This window comes from Crinia signifera, chromosome 11 (assembly GCF_055691185.1).
Source record: "Crinia signifera chromosome 11, ASM5569118v1, whole genome shotgun sequence".
Taxonomy (NCBI): domain Eukaryota; kingdom Metazoa; phylum Chordata; class Amphibia; order Anura; family Myobatrachidae; genus Crinia; species Crinia signifera.
In genome coordinates, this window is record NC_139227.1 from 82,865,006 (window position 1) to 82,879,110 (window position 14,105).

Genomic DNA, 14,105 nt, shown 5'->3' on the forward strand with positions numbered 1-14,105 from the left:
GCAATAAAACCACAGGAAGTTGCAAACAAGTAGATGCTATGCTGCAGTATTACTGGTGCCTGTCATTGTGTTTCCCCATACTTGCCTACTTTTGAAAACTAGTTTCAGGGAGATTACAGTTGGTAGTAGAATTTTGCACAGCACCCCATTGAGGGGGCGTGTAATGCTCCACCCAAAGGGCGTGTCTAGTTCCATATATGGAGATATTGTGAATAGAGTTTGTGAAAGTGGCACCTAGAATTGTTGGTGTGTACTGCTACATCTGAGAGGAATCTTTTAAAATGACTTCTATCCAAATGTAGATGAGCCCCAAAGCAGTTAGTAAGCGATACTATACTTGCTAAAGTGCTGGGAGATGTTGCTAATAATTCAATGTAAATGTATCTCTCTCTCATTCTTTTTTTTACCCTTTTTTTCCAAAAAATGTAACAGTGTAATGTGGGCTAGGTGAAATGAGGGAGAAATGAGGGAGATTGCTGGGCTAATGAGGGAGAGAGGAACATTGCTGCTATTTCAGGGAGTCTCCTGCAGAATGCAGGAGGGTAGGCAGCTATGTGCTTCCCCCCATGTGTCCCTATAGATTGTAAGCTTGCAGCAGGGTCCTCTTACCTCCAAGTCTGTCTGTTGTTACCCAGTTTGTTTGATCACTGTCTACAATTGTAAAGCGCAACGGAATATAAAAGAAACTGTAAATAAATAATAATTGATGTATATTTGAGGCAACAAAGTGTCAGAATTTAACAAATTCTACATTTGGGGAACATGCTCAGAACCAGACAGAAGGTAGAAACAACTGCTCAGACTACAAAGATGGAACTTGGGGTACTTGTGTATTTTGGCGGCGCCCATCGCATCGCATACCATAACACATACGATGGTATGCGATGCGACGCGATATCGTACGATAGTGCACGATGGCATACAATTTTGAAATTGTATGCCATTGTACATGGCATACGATGCCATACGATGCGATGCGATGCGATTAAACATTGTATAAGCACCCTAATGGGTGCTTATACTATGTTAAGCACCCAAATGGGTGCTTACAATGTTAAATGCACCCCCACGCCACCCCCCACTATAAACGTGAACCCGAAGCGTGGCGAGCGCAGCGAGCCCGCGAGGGGCGGCGGTACGCGTCCTACGACCTTTTCATACCCCCACTATCCACGTCGGCGTGGAGTTGAGAATAGAATAGTGTGGCGAGCGCAGCGAGCCACCGAGCCCGAAGCGTGGCGAGCGCAGCGAGCCCCGCGAGGGGACGCGGATACCTTCACAGGTAAACGCGTCCCCTCGCGGGCTTCACAGGTGTCCGCGTCGCCACGGACACCTGTGAAGCCCGCGAGGGGACGCGTATAACTGTGAAGGTATCCGCGTCCCCTCGCGGGGCTCGCTGCGCTCGCCACGCTTCGGGCTCGGTGGCTCGCTGCGCTCGCCACACTATTCTATTCTCAACTCCACGCCGACGTGGATAGTGGGGGTATGAAAAGGTCGTAGGACGCGTACCGCCGCCCCTCGCGGGCTCGCTGCGCTCGCCACGCTTCGGGTTCACGTTTATAGTGGGGGGTGGCGTGGGGGTGCATTTAACATTGTAAGCACCCATTTGGGTGCTCAAAAGCACCCTTTAGGGTGCTTATACGATTTTTGGTCGTATAGGGGGTCAAAATCGCGTCGCATCGCATCGCATGCCATCGGGTGCATGGCATGCGATGCGATGCGATCTGTTCGTCGAACGACGGACATCGGGGGCGCCGCCAAAATACACAAGTACCGAACTTGGCACACAGAAGGTGTGAGAAATGAGATATAAAACTTGAAAAACAATCCTCCATAAATCATTAACCAGAGTTCTGTATCGAAGAGAGATCAAAACAGGTAATGACAACACGGAACATTGTTTGTCTGGCAAGTAGGATTTCTGACATTAGAGAGCTCACGTTCTGAGATACGAGCAGGATTCATAGCACACTGGCAGACTTAAGAACTTTCCCTGTTATCTGAAAGGTCACTGCAAATCATAGGAGCCCTAGTTTATGGACCAGTCAATTATGAAACACTAGTTCACATGCTCCCGAGATCCCTGTCTTTAGAAACAATGAATGATATATTCGGACTCGGAACACTCAGTTATGGTTTCTGGAAGGAAGCCCATCTAGGCTGGCTGCAAAACAAAAGCTCTAGGACAGGTTCTTGTTTGAGTTGAAAAAGGTGAATATGGTTCTGCCCAATCCACTTTGTGCTTTCTTCAAGTTCTCCAAACGGTGTTAGGACCCCAGAGAATCGCTTGTTGCACACACAGAAGTAAATGAGAAATTCACTCTCTCTCTGCGCTGTTCCTTCCAGGTTAAGACAAAATGTTTTTGCAACCTAATGGTCAACATTGACTAGGTTGACACCTTGAAATGGTCGACATGCCCAACATAAACATTGACAAAAGGTTGACACAAGCTTTTGGTTGACATGAGTTTTTCGCATTTTTTTTACATGAACACGTATAAGTGTACTGCATCCCCCTGCATGGCTCGCTATGCTTGGCACACTATTATATTCTCCCTCTATACCCACTTGGATAGTAAAATATGAAAAACCATCTTTTTGGGAGAAAAAAAAATGGAAAAAAATAATAATACCGACCATTAGCTTGTGTTGACCTTTTGTCAATATCGACCTTGGGTGTGTGTTGATCTAGTGAAAACCCATGCAGTTCCTCTGCCATGTCTGGGGTGTCGCTGCTATTATATTCTCCCTCTATACCCACTTGGATAGTAAAATATGAAAAACCATCTTTTTGGGAAAAAAAAAATGGAAAAAAATAATAATACCGACCATTAGCTTGTGTTGACCTTTTGTCAATATCGACCTTGGGTGTATGTTGATCTAGTGAAAACCCATGCAGTTCCTCTGCCATGTCTGGGGTGTCGCTGTCCGCTGTAGTGCTTCTAGCACAGTATGATCTGTATATCAGCACTGATATGCTTACCAGACCTTTGCTAGAAACACCGCAGCAGACAGCGACACCCCAGGCAGGAAACAGGAACTGCCTGGGTTTTCAAAGATGGCAGGTGCTAGAATGAACACTAACTGTCTACTCAGTGACCGTTTGCCTACAGGATCAACAACAACATCTATTGCATGATGAGGTATACTGTACATCAGTGGCGTAAGTACGCCCCAGTTGCCAGGAGGCAAGATAAATATTGGTGCCCCCCCAAAGACACAAACAGCACCTTATATAAATATATGTATGCATGTGTGTAATTATGTATGTATGTTATGTATGTTATGTTTAAAATAAAGAGAGTGTGATGTCTATGGTCCTACTAGGAGGGGAAGTCAGCCACAGAAGTGATATAAAAGGTTTTCAAAGAACTGATTTAAATTTGCAGGGGGGGGGGGGGGAGGTGCCCCCTTTGGGAGCAGGAGCCCGGCGGCAGATGACTCCATTGTTACGCCTCTGCTGTACATTATTTTACTAAAAGTACAGACCATAAGCAAAAGTACATTAAACCATAACATACACACAATCATGACAAGGCACACCCAGAGTCACCTCCTTTTCATCTTGCTCTGCTGCCCTCTCCTATAGATTCTATGCCGGCCATTAGACTACGCAATCACTATCAGAACATGCTTTCTACCTAATAGAGCACACATCTGGGAGGCGATACAGCTCTCAACTGGTGAGGACAGCCAGACACAGAAACTGTTTTTTTCACCAAGCTACTTTCATAATAAACTCAAAGGTCAAAGGTCTGCGATTCCGACCCATTGCGCTAATCTCGGCACTCGACACATTACTCTAAATACAACCCTGAAGCCCTCCCCTTGAAATGATCCTGTTTGTATTGGTCTGTTATGTATGTACACTGTGTGGGAGCAGTGGTTATCGGAAACAAATTCCTTGTGTATTATGTATGCTGTACATTGATATACTTGGCAATAAAGTGATTCTGAGAACATATTGAAGAATCTATCCCTCTTGGCCACTCTTCTTATGGTTTGTTAGAGAAATATCTATTTATATTAGCAAGGTATAGAGCACAGGTTCTCAACCTTAGTCCTCAGGACGCCACACAGTTCACGTTTCCCAGGTTACCCGGCCGGTGCACAGGTGCATTCATTACTCATTGACACATTTTAAAAGACCCACAAGGGAGCAAATAATTCGACTTGTGATTCTGTAAGGAGACCTGCAAAACATGCACTGTGTGGGGTCCTGAGGACTGAGATTGAGAACCTGTGCTCTATACCTTGCTAAGACAATGGTCGTTATTTATCTAAAGGCCCCCTTTACATTAGAACGATTTTGCCCGATTTTGGCCAATTTCAATGTTTTGGGCCGATATATTGTCTGAAAAGTGCCACATCGTTTGTGTTTTCCATCTGATCTGATCCGCGGTCCCGTGAGAGTCGGATGGGAGCCTCTAGGTTAGTCGGACCGCACCTATGATTTGTCGCAATCCGATGGAAAATGGAGTGCTTTTGGCGCATGTGATATACAGTATCGTATGTGAAATATTGCAGAAAGTATAGTACACATGCAATTTGGCCAGATAAATCTCTTACAATTTATTGGACCAAATTGCATGCACAAAATGACACCAAATTACTAAATTGGATGCAATCACTCCCGGGAAGGTCCAGGGGGAGTTCAAGGGAAATTGAATCCAATGTCAGCATCAGATATATCGTTCTAATGTAAGGGGCCCTTATCAAACCATAAGAACAGTTATTCCATAAATAGAAAGGTAAAATGTACTGCAGCCTTAAGGTGCCCATACACGTTACAATTATTGTATACAATATTGTATACAATATCGCATCTCATAGCATATCAGTTTTGCGATGATATCAGATGACATGAGATCTAGTACAAAAAGTATGTGCTGCACATACTTTTTGTACTAGATCTCATCTCATCTGATCTCATCGCAAAACCGATATGCTATGAGATGCGATATTGTATACAATATTGTATACAATAATTGTAACGTGTATGGGCACCTTTATTCCTGCACTCCTCACAGACAGGAATAAGTGAATTTATGGAAAAACATACTGTACACCGTCTTAATGACAGATTTAGAAAATCTGAGCACTGAAAGGAAAAATCAGGGTTAACACCAAGAAGCATCCTGGATTTGTACCAACTGCATTTATGGTTGCCAAGTGTCTGTACTGTATATGCAAGATAAAAATAGTTTGAAGTGTTTTACTTACTGTCTCTTCTGTCCACCCAACTGGCTCCAAACCTCCACCACAAAACCATCAAATTGTTCATCCTACAAATATCAAAAGAAGCACCTGTCACCAAAATGCTTTAAACATGTGTTTAACAGATCTGGCCGTTTCTAGTCCAGATTAATCCCTTCTTCACATGCCCCGGTGATGGGCCAATAAATTGGTTTGAGCTACTGTATCATTCTGCATAGAACAGCTCTGAGAGGATCAATAGTTGAAGGGATTTCTGGTCCTTGTAGTGCCTCAAATTTCTGTTAGTGCTTAATTTAGAAATACATAAATGTATGATCTAAAATTAGTGATATTATCATAATACATGATAATATCACAGTTGTTCATTTAAACCTATCGGTGATAGGGTTCTTAACTGAAAAATCCATTTGGATTCTAGCTGTAATAATTTTTTGGCCTTATCTCCCCCTCTCAAATTCAGAGGTACCTGATCAATAATACGATATCTCAGCGTAGTTAACGGATGATGCGCCTAAAAGAAGTGGCGTGCCACTGGTTGGTCACTGTGACCTTTTAATATAGCTTTTTTATTGCACTCCTGTGGTTTGCCATCCTTTCTTTGAAGCTTGTCTCTGTTTTCCCTACATAATATTTACTCCAGGGACATGAAATGATGTAAATAACAAATTTTGAATTGCAGGAGAGATAGTGCTTAATGGGAATATTTTTACCAGTCATAGGATGTCTAAATGAGTTGCCACTGATCATATAGTTGCATGTCACACAATTGGGACATTTGAAGCAACCTTTCTTTTGGGGGGCCAATGTCCCTTGCTCAGTTGCATCTGCTTTTACTAGGATGTCCATTAAATTTCTACCCATAGAAAAAACTTTGCATTATTTTAGTCTTATGCAAGGGAGCGAGATTGGGATCATCCCTCACCAGTGGCCAATGTCTATTAAGGGTCTTACTCAGGGGGTGCAGCTGCTATGGGGCCCGGCGGCTAGGGGGGCTCCATGGACAGCAAGCAATCTCTTGCATCCTCAGTAGTTTAGTTAGATTATTGGAGCACCGCCGCGGCCGTTGGTCGCCTGTTTTACCTTGCCACCGCAGGGCAGGTGGGGTGGCACCATCAACAAGGATCCAGGCGATGGGTGGCGGCAGGCAGAGGAAGGAGCTGGGCAGGGGGGGCGGCGCTATACAAAAGGGGGCTGTGCCGAGTGGAAGGAGCCGTGCGCCGAGTGGAAGGAGCCGTGCCTTACAGAAGTAGTCAGGCCGCCGGGCGGGGGATGGCGTCATGCAGCATCAGAAACAGCTGAGCGGGGATTCGGAGGTGACACCATAGGGAAGGAGGTGGCGGCGCTATGCAGAAGGATGCAGCGCCGTGCAGAAGTCAAGTCAGGTGGGGGGGGGGGGGGGGAGGAGCAGGAGACAGACACGTAGCCTGCTGGTGCCTGCCCCACGTCCTGCTTGACAGATGTGCCATCCACCCAGCCGAGTGCCAAGACAGAAAGCAATGGAGAAGATGGCCCTGCTGGCTGCTGCTGGTGAGATGGGCTACAGTACTTTACATAATAATTTTTATTTACATTTTTTTTTTTATAATGTTTGCTGCGATGCGACATACTGCACTGGGCTATGACTATTCACAGGCGGTGATGGGTGATCTGATGGGTAATCGTTCCTTTAGAAATTAATGGAGCGATCACTAGTTACAAATAGTCACAGGTCGGCACAGTATGCGGCAACGCAGTAAACATTAACATTGTCCTGCAGACCACACAGCGACTTGGGGGAGCCAGCACCAGCATGGTCTGTCACTGCTAGGATGATGTTGCGCTGGCTGCAGACTCTCACTGTACCGTAAGAGTCCGCAACCCCCCCCCCGTTTGTTTTTACGTTCCGGCCCTGGTGGCGCATAATGTGAGAGGATATTACGGTGTGTTGTATAAGTTGCATTGCGGTGTGCCACATAATGTGTAAAAGGGCATTATGGTGTGCGGCATATTGTGTAAGGGGCATTGTGGTGTGTCGCATAATGTGTATTGACGGGGGGCCCCCATAATAAATTTTGCTATGGGGCCCACAAAGTTTTAGTTACGCCTCTGGTCTTACGTATCACCTCACTTTTAGAGTTGTAGTGATTAACCCATGGAATCCTGTCTCCCTGGTGCAATTATCAATTTACAAAAGGAGAAAAAAAGCAAAGTAAAAAAAAATCAGCCAAAAGAAAAAGAAGGATAGAGGGGGAGTCTATTGAAACGTACAGGGGAGGTGGTGGGTCACGAATGGTCAGGTGATGCATCTTAAGGTGCCCACACACGGTAGATATCTATCCAATTTCAAAACTCATATTAACTTGAATAGGGTGGCCGCTGGTTGGCGGAGAGAACGCTCTCAACAACCTTTATAATTCCATAGACCAATATTCCAAAACCAAACTGTACATTACAATAAATATCACATATAAAGAACTCAAGGGTTGCCTACATACATTCCCTATGAGAAATATATGCATCAGCCTTTGTAATGGAAAATATCTGCCTATTGCTTACACTAATGAGGCGCCCCGCATAATTGGTCTTTGCCCCTTTCTTCTTGACGAAGAGGTAGACAAAGGGACAAGGAAGAGATAAGATGGGAAAGGGATCATTATTCAAATATGAAAAAAAAAAAAAAAGTTACATAATAAAAGGAAAGTGGGTTATACAATAGTATAGAGCTAAAAGTAGGTTCAGCTACTGAAATGATCATATAAAGAACAGAATATTATAGTCACTATAATATAGTGTAAACAGATTGGAGAGAAGGTAAAGATGCACATAGAGGTTTTTCCTGCATTTAAAATAAAAGAGCCAATGGGGCCAATTCAGACCCATTCGTTAGGGCCAGAAATATTTTTAAATATTTGTTCGGTATTGTATTTATTTGCGCCATCATTTTGCAATCTCGGTGTAGTGTCACCCAGTACTATTTTTTTTTAGAAAAATAGGTCCATATACTCCAGGTCTGGGGGTGGGTCAATTAAATTAGAAACATAGAAAGAAAAAGCGTGTGCGCAAGAGAGATGTATATATTGTATTTAGAAACAAAAGGCACTATCAGGGGACTTTAAAATAAAAAAAAACTTATCTGAGGGAAAGTACATTTTGGCCCAGAACAGGTTCAGGAACCCAGCTCTTGATAATGCCATTATACTTAGAGTTTCAGGAACTGAGTTCCTGCTGAATAATAGCACTGGTGTTACCCAATGTGAATACAATCTCCTCTATGTCCACAGCTCATCCGACATAAAGGAGAAGGGCATAAGATGCCATGTTGGGGTATATATTTAGCAATTTGTGTGCGTTCCCTTATATTAAGCCTTGGCTGCAATAATTCCAACCCTACTCCACATTTCGTCATCTTCACCCACATTACTTAACCAAAGACCATAGGAGGTTGTGCTTTAGAAACTGTGCATAATTAAATGTACAGAGCGTATTGGTAAGTCAGGATTGTTCCACATCGAAACTGTAAGTAAAGAGGAATTTCTGTTCTGATAAAAGCTTGGAATAACATAAAACTAAAAAGGTAATGAAATGACTCCAGTACAGAACGTTGATCATGTTGATGCCAACAGAAGTATGATCCAGCTCATTAAAAGTAAAAGTAGCCATACATCAGGACGACCTGCTTATGACTGCAATGAAAGCTGACGGATCAGACGTGCAGCATGTCCGATCTGAGGGCCGACCTCCAGACCCGTGGGACTGCGCATCATAACGACATTACGTATAATGTGTACACAATCCGTCGAGATTGCACGTTCGGGCCCAATATTGTTCTGGTGTATGGTGACCTTAGATACCCTAGAAATAAATGTCTAGTAACACTAACATAGCAAGATGAAGAAATTTCCCCCAAAAACGTGTTAATAGAACTCATCTGTTTAGGTCACGGATAAATGTAGGGTACACACCAGAATGATCATGATCGTGTGGCAATCGTACCATGGTCACACGATCTGTTGGAGCACACGATCTGCATACAATCAGATCATGATCTGTACCCAGTTAAAGGGATCTTTTACAAATCCTGACTGCAGCAGGTTGGATCTCCAAAATGACCAAACGACCAGCGGGGACACGCATCAGATCGGAATCGGATCTAAAACCTGCCCAATTTACATACAATCGGTTGAAATTGCATCTAAATTGACGGGATTGAGGCCAAATTGTCGTGTACCCAGCATAACAGATACAACATTTTAGGATGACCAAACCATGATATATACACCAACCCGATTATTTCAGATCCTCTAGGAATAGAGAAGAAAACAATAGTGACATTTTCAGCGGTGATATAGATTCCCTGAAATGGGAGTTCTATATCTACATACATACACACACACACACATACTGTACATACACATTATTTGCAAATAATCAACGGTACTTGTGTATTTTGGCGGCGCCCCCGATGTCCGTCGTACGATGAACGGATCGCATTGCATCGCATGCCATGCACCCGATGGCATGCGATGCGACGCGATTTTGACCCCCTATACGATCAAAAATCGTATAAGCACTCTAAAGGGTGCTTTTGAGCACCCTAATGGGTGCTTACATTGTTAAATGCACCCCACGCCACCCCCCCACTATTAACGTGAACCCGAAGCGTGGCGAGCGCAGCGAGCCCGCGAGGGGCGGCGGTACGCGTCCTACGACCTTTTCATACCCCCACTATCCACGTTGGCTTGGAGTTGAGAATAGAATAGTGTGGCGAGCGCAGCGAGCCACCGAGCCCGAAGCGTGGCGAGCGCAGCGAGCCCCGCGAGGGGACGCGGATACCTTCACAGGTAAACGCGTCCCTTCGCGGGCTTCACAGGTATCCGCGTGCGCTCGCCACGCTTCGGGCTCGGTGGCTCGCTGCACTCGCCACACTATTCTATTCTCAACTCCACGCCGACGTGGATAGTGGGGGTATGAAAAGGTCGTAGGACGCGTACCGCTGCGCTCGCCACGCTTCGGGTTCACGTTTATAGTGGGGGGGTGCATTTAACATTGTAAGCACCCATTTGGGTGCTTTACATTGTATAAGCACCCATTAGGGTGCCTTATACAATGTTTAATCGCATCGCATCGTATGGCATCGTATGCCATGTACAATGGCATACAATTTCAAAATTGTATGCCATCGTGCACTATCGTACGATATCGCGTCGCATCGCATACCATCGTATGCGTTATGGTATGCGATGCGCGCCGCCAAAATACACAAGTACCTAATCAACAGTTTAAACACCTCAATCTCCACTTTTATCAACTCAATATTTGGAGCGAACAAAGGGGTAGGGGGCTCGAGTATTACCATTTCCAATCTGGACAACATCAGACTAAATAATGCCAATCTGGCCAAGGTTCTTCATACATCTGAAAAATCTGCTGTTCAAAAAATAACCAGTACCAAACAAATGGTGAGATGATTCAGTTGAAAGACTTTCCTGCAGACAGAAGTAAAGTCAGTGTTTGAATTAATTAATTTATTGATTCTTTCAATAAGCTCAATAGTCCTCCGAACATTATTTATAGCACAACATTATTATGGATAAATGACAGGAGAATAAGCGCTTGTCAATCTTTATCAAGACAGGTCTGGGATGTGTTAATATCGCCCAAAGGATTTGGAATACATAATAAGGATGTATCACTTATGCAGGGACAAAGATTTTGAGGAAGTTATCTCTGTGAATCCTCTCCACACACTTATTACTGTTGTAGTAGGTGCACTGGTGCAGTCAGAGCCGGATTAAAGGGGGGAGGGGGGCACAGGAGGTATGTAACCCTCCAACTCTTAATGGCACCCCGTGCAGGCAGCACTGCGCCTCAGAACTGGTCATGGACACCCATGCCACACAATGCAGAGCGCGCGGGAACCAACATAGCTGTGTAAAAAACTTGCGGTGCCGGCGTCCCTGCAGTGCTGGAGCGGGCAGGGGTGTCCGTGCCGCGGGGGTACCTGCGGCGCTGTCATTGTGTATAAAGCTGGCGGCGGCCGGCGGGGTCCCTGGAGTGAATAGAAAATAACTAGCGCTATGCGCGCGGCGGCGCAGGAAGCGCTAGTTATTTTCTATTCACTGCAGGGACCCCGCCGGCCGCCGCCAGCTTTATACACAATGACATCGCCGCAGGTACCCCCGCAGCACGGACACCCCTGCCCGCTCCAGCACTGCAGGGATGCTGGCGCCGCAAGTTTTTTACACAGTTCGCTAACCCTCCATGCTGGGAGTGAGGGGCGAACTGCCGCCCTCCAGGTGCCGGCGCCCTAGGCAAATGCCTAGAGCTGCCTAGTGGTGGCGCCGGCCCTGGTGATGAGTGGAATGTATGCTGTGTGTGTGTGATTATTTAGTCATTAGGGCCCCTGCCCCTTCTTTTAAGTACCCAAGGCCCTCTGGTGCCTTAATCTGTCTCTGGGCACAGTAAAAGTACAATAACCAACAAATATCTTATTTACTAAAAAAGCATACTGTATATGTCAATTTAAATATCAAAATATAATTACATGAAATCTAAGAACACTCCCAGGAACGTATGTAAAACATTATATACAAGTTGCAAATTGTATATTGTACAGAATAATAAAACACCCCCCCCCCCCCCCCCAAAAAAAAAGTCTTACGCATAATAAAGAAACAGACAGACAATCTTATCCACTGTGCAGTTCACACAGTAGCAGTCACCACACTACGGAGGGGTATAGGTCATAGGCTCGACAGCACAAAGGTCGACCACTATAGGTAGACATGCATCAAGGTCGACAGGGTCATTAAGTCGACATGGACTAAGTCGACAGTCTAAAGGTCGACATGTTTTTTTTTTGCGGTTTTTGTCCCTGATGTCGGCACAGTCGACATGGACACAAGAAAAATGCACTGATGTACTTGCCATTCTTTGGGCCTGATGCCTCGCTATGTGCAGCACACTATTTTATTCTCCTACCACACCCTAGTGGATGGTAGGGCATGAAATACTACGTGTCGGCACATGTCGGCTCATAAAACAGCGAAAAACCCCATGTGACAATTTTGACTGTCAACCTAGCCCATGTCGACCTCATGACTCTGTAGACCTAACCCCATGTCGACCTTGATGCTTGTCAACCTATAGTGGTTGACCCAATGCATGTCGACCTTGGTGCTGTCGAACTAACGACCATATACCCTATGGAGATTGCTGCTTTTTCGCAGATATATTTATGGGCTATACTTGCTATAGAGACACCTCAGTATCAGGGCATTGGGAACGCTGCTCCTGTCTGTGATCAGGTGAATCTGCAGCTTGTGCAAAGGAATGCAGGGAAACCCTTTTGGGGAATCGGACACATAATTGTAAATTTACCAAAAATGAAGAGGTGATGTTGCCCATCACAACCAATCAGATTCTGTCTATCATTTCTCTATTGCATCCTAGAAAATAGACAGAATCTGATTGGTTGATATTGGTAACAACGGTACTTGTGTATTATCACGGCGCCCACCTTTTCCATTGTAGGGCATTGTAAAACCAAATATCCGGACCCGATTTTTAATCGTACAGGCACCCAGATGCCTGATTCCTATGTTAAATGCCCCCCCCCCCCCCCCCCCGACCCGATTTTTAATTGTATACCCACTAATGGGTAGAGTCAGTTATGTTTGGATTAAATTGGTCCTGGACCACCAACCCAGGGCACCCCAGGGTGCCACGGCACACAGTTTGGGAACCACTGGATTAAGGGATTGAGTAGTCTCTTGTAGAGTGCTGCTTGAAAAGGTGATCAATATTTTTTTTCTGTATAGCATACAACTGTTTCTATACCTGTCAACACTATATATAGACTCAATCTTTATAGTGGGTTACCAACTGCAAATTTGAGTAGCTGGTTATATGGATAACCAATAATCCAGGAGGATTAGGTTTTGATTAATATCATTCCTTTGATTAACATAATGTGCAACATCTTTTCTGTGGGGGGGGGGGGGGGGGGGGGGGGGGGCTCACACTCGAACAGGAACAATATACCGAATTAAACTGATAATCCAGCCAAAATGTTTATATCCATTTTAATATTCTGTCATTTTTATACCTTGGCCAGAGAGGAATCGAGATCTGGACAGCACCTTTAATGTTTAGCCGGCAATACAGTACATTGTTGAATCTATCTTTGGGAGAGGGTATATAATGGGTATTTACTAGGTTATTAATGTACATACTGAAAGCATTATTTTATTGTCTACATACTGTACAGTATATTAAAGACTCTGCTCTACCGCACAGTACGGGTCTTTTTGTGGTCCTTATTATGGACTTCACATTAACCTGAACCACTGGAGAAACGGTCAGAAATCTACTCAGCCACTATCGGGACACTTTCCAGTTCCCAGCAGGCCAGGGAAGCAGTCTGATGAAGAGGCTATAATGTGACCAATCTCATGAGTCTAGTCCTGTGAGGCAGCAATGCTAACCACTATGTTACCGTGATGAACATTATGTTGTTGCTTGTAACAAAGCAAATTCAAAAACAATCTTTCAAATGATTTAAGATTTAAAATTAGCAGCACCGTAACTGGACATTCTGGTGCCCTGTATCAAAAGAGGGTATGTTGCCACCCCATACTTAAAATGGTGACAGAGCACATGACACAAAAGGGTCATGGTCTCACAAGGGAGGGGAGTGGCCACAAAATAGTACTTTCATTTTAATTATACCACACAGTAGGGCAAATTTATTCACATCACATAGAAGTCTTCCTTATTCATGTTACGCCATACATCAGTGCCCTATATTCACATTACGTTCCCATTACACCACTCAGTAGTGCCACACATTAGTAGTGTCCTTATACACATGCTAGAGAGTAATGCCCCTTACAAATTATTCCTTTACA

At 44.6% G+C, this 14,105-nt stretch overlaps 1 protein-coding gene across 1 annotated transcript in view; it reads right to left on the reverse strand.

Moving 5' to 3' along the window:
- CHID1 (chitinase domain containing 1) overlaps positions 1–14,105 on the reverse strand; it is a 424,884-nt gene that overhangs the window by 372,291 nt on the left and 38,488 nt on the right. Inside the window, exon 7 of the mRNA XM_083165482.1 lies at positions 5,224–5,285. Coding sequence (XP_083021608.1) covers positions 5,224–5,285 — 62 coding nt within the window. The remainder of the gene's footprint in view (positions 1–5,223; positions 5,286–14,105) is intronic.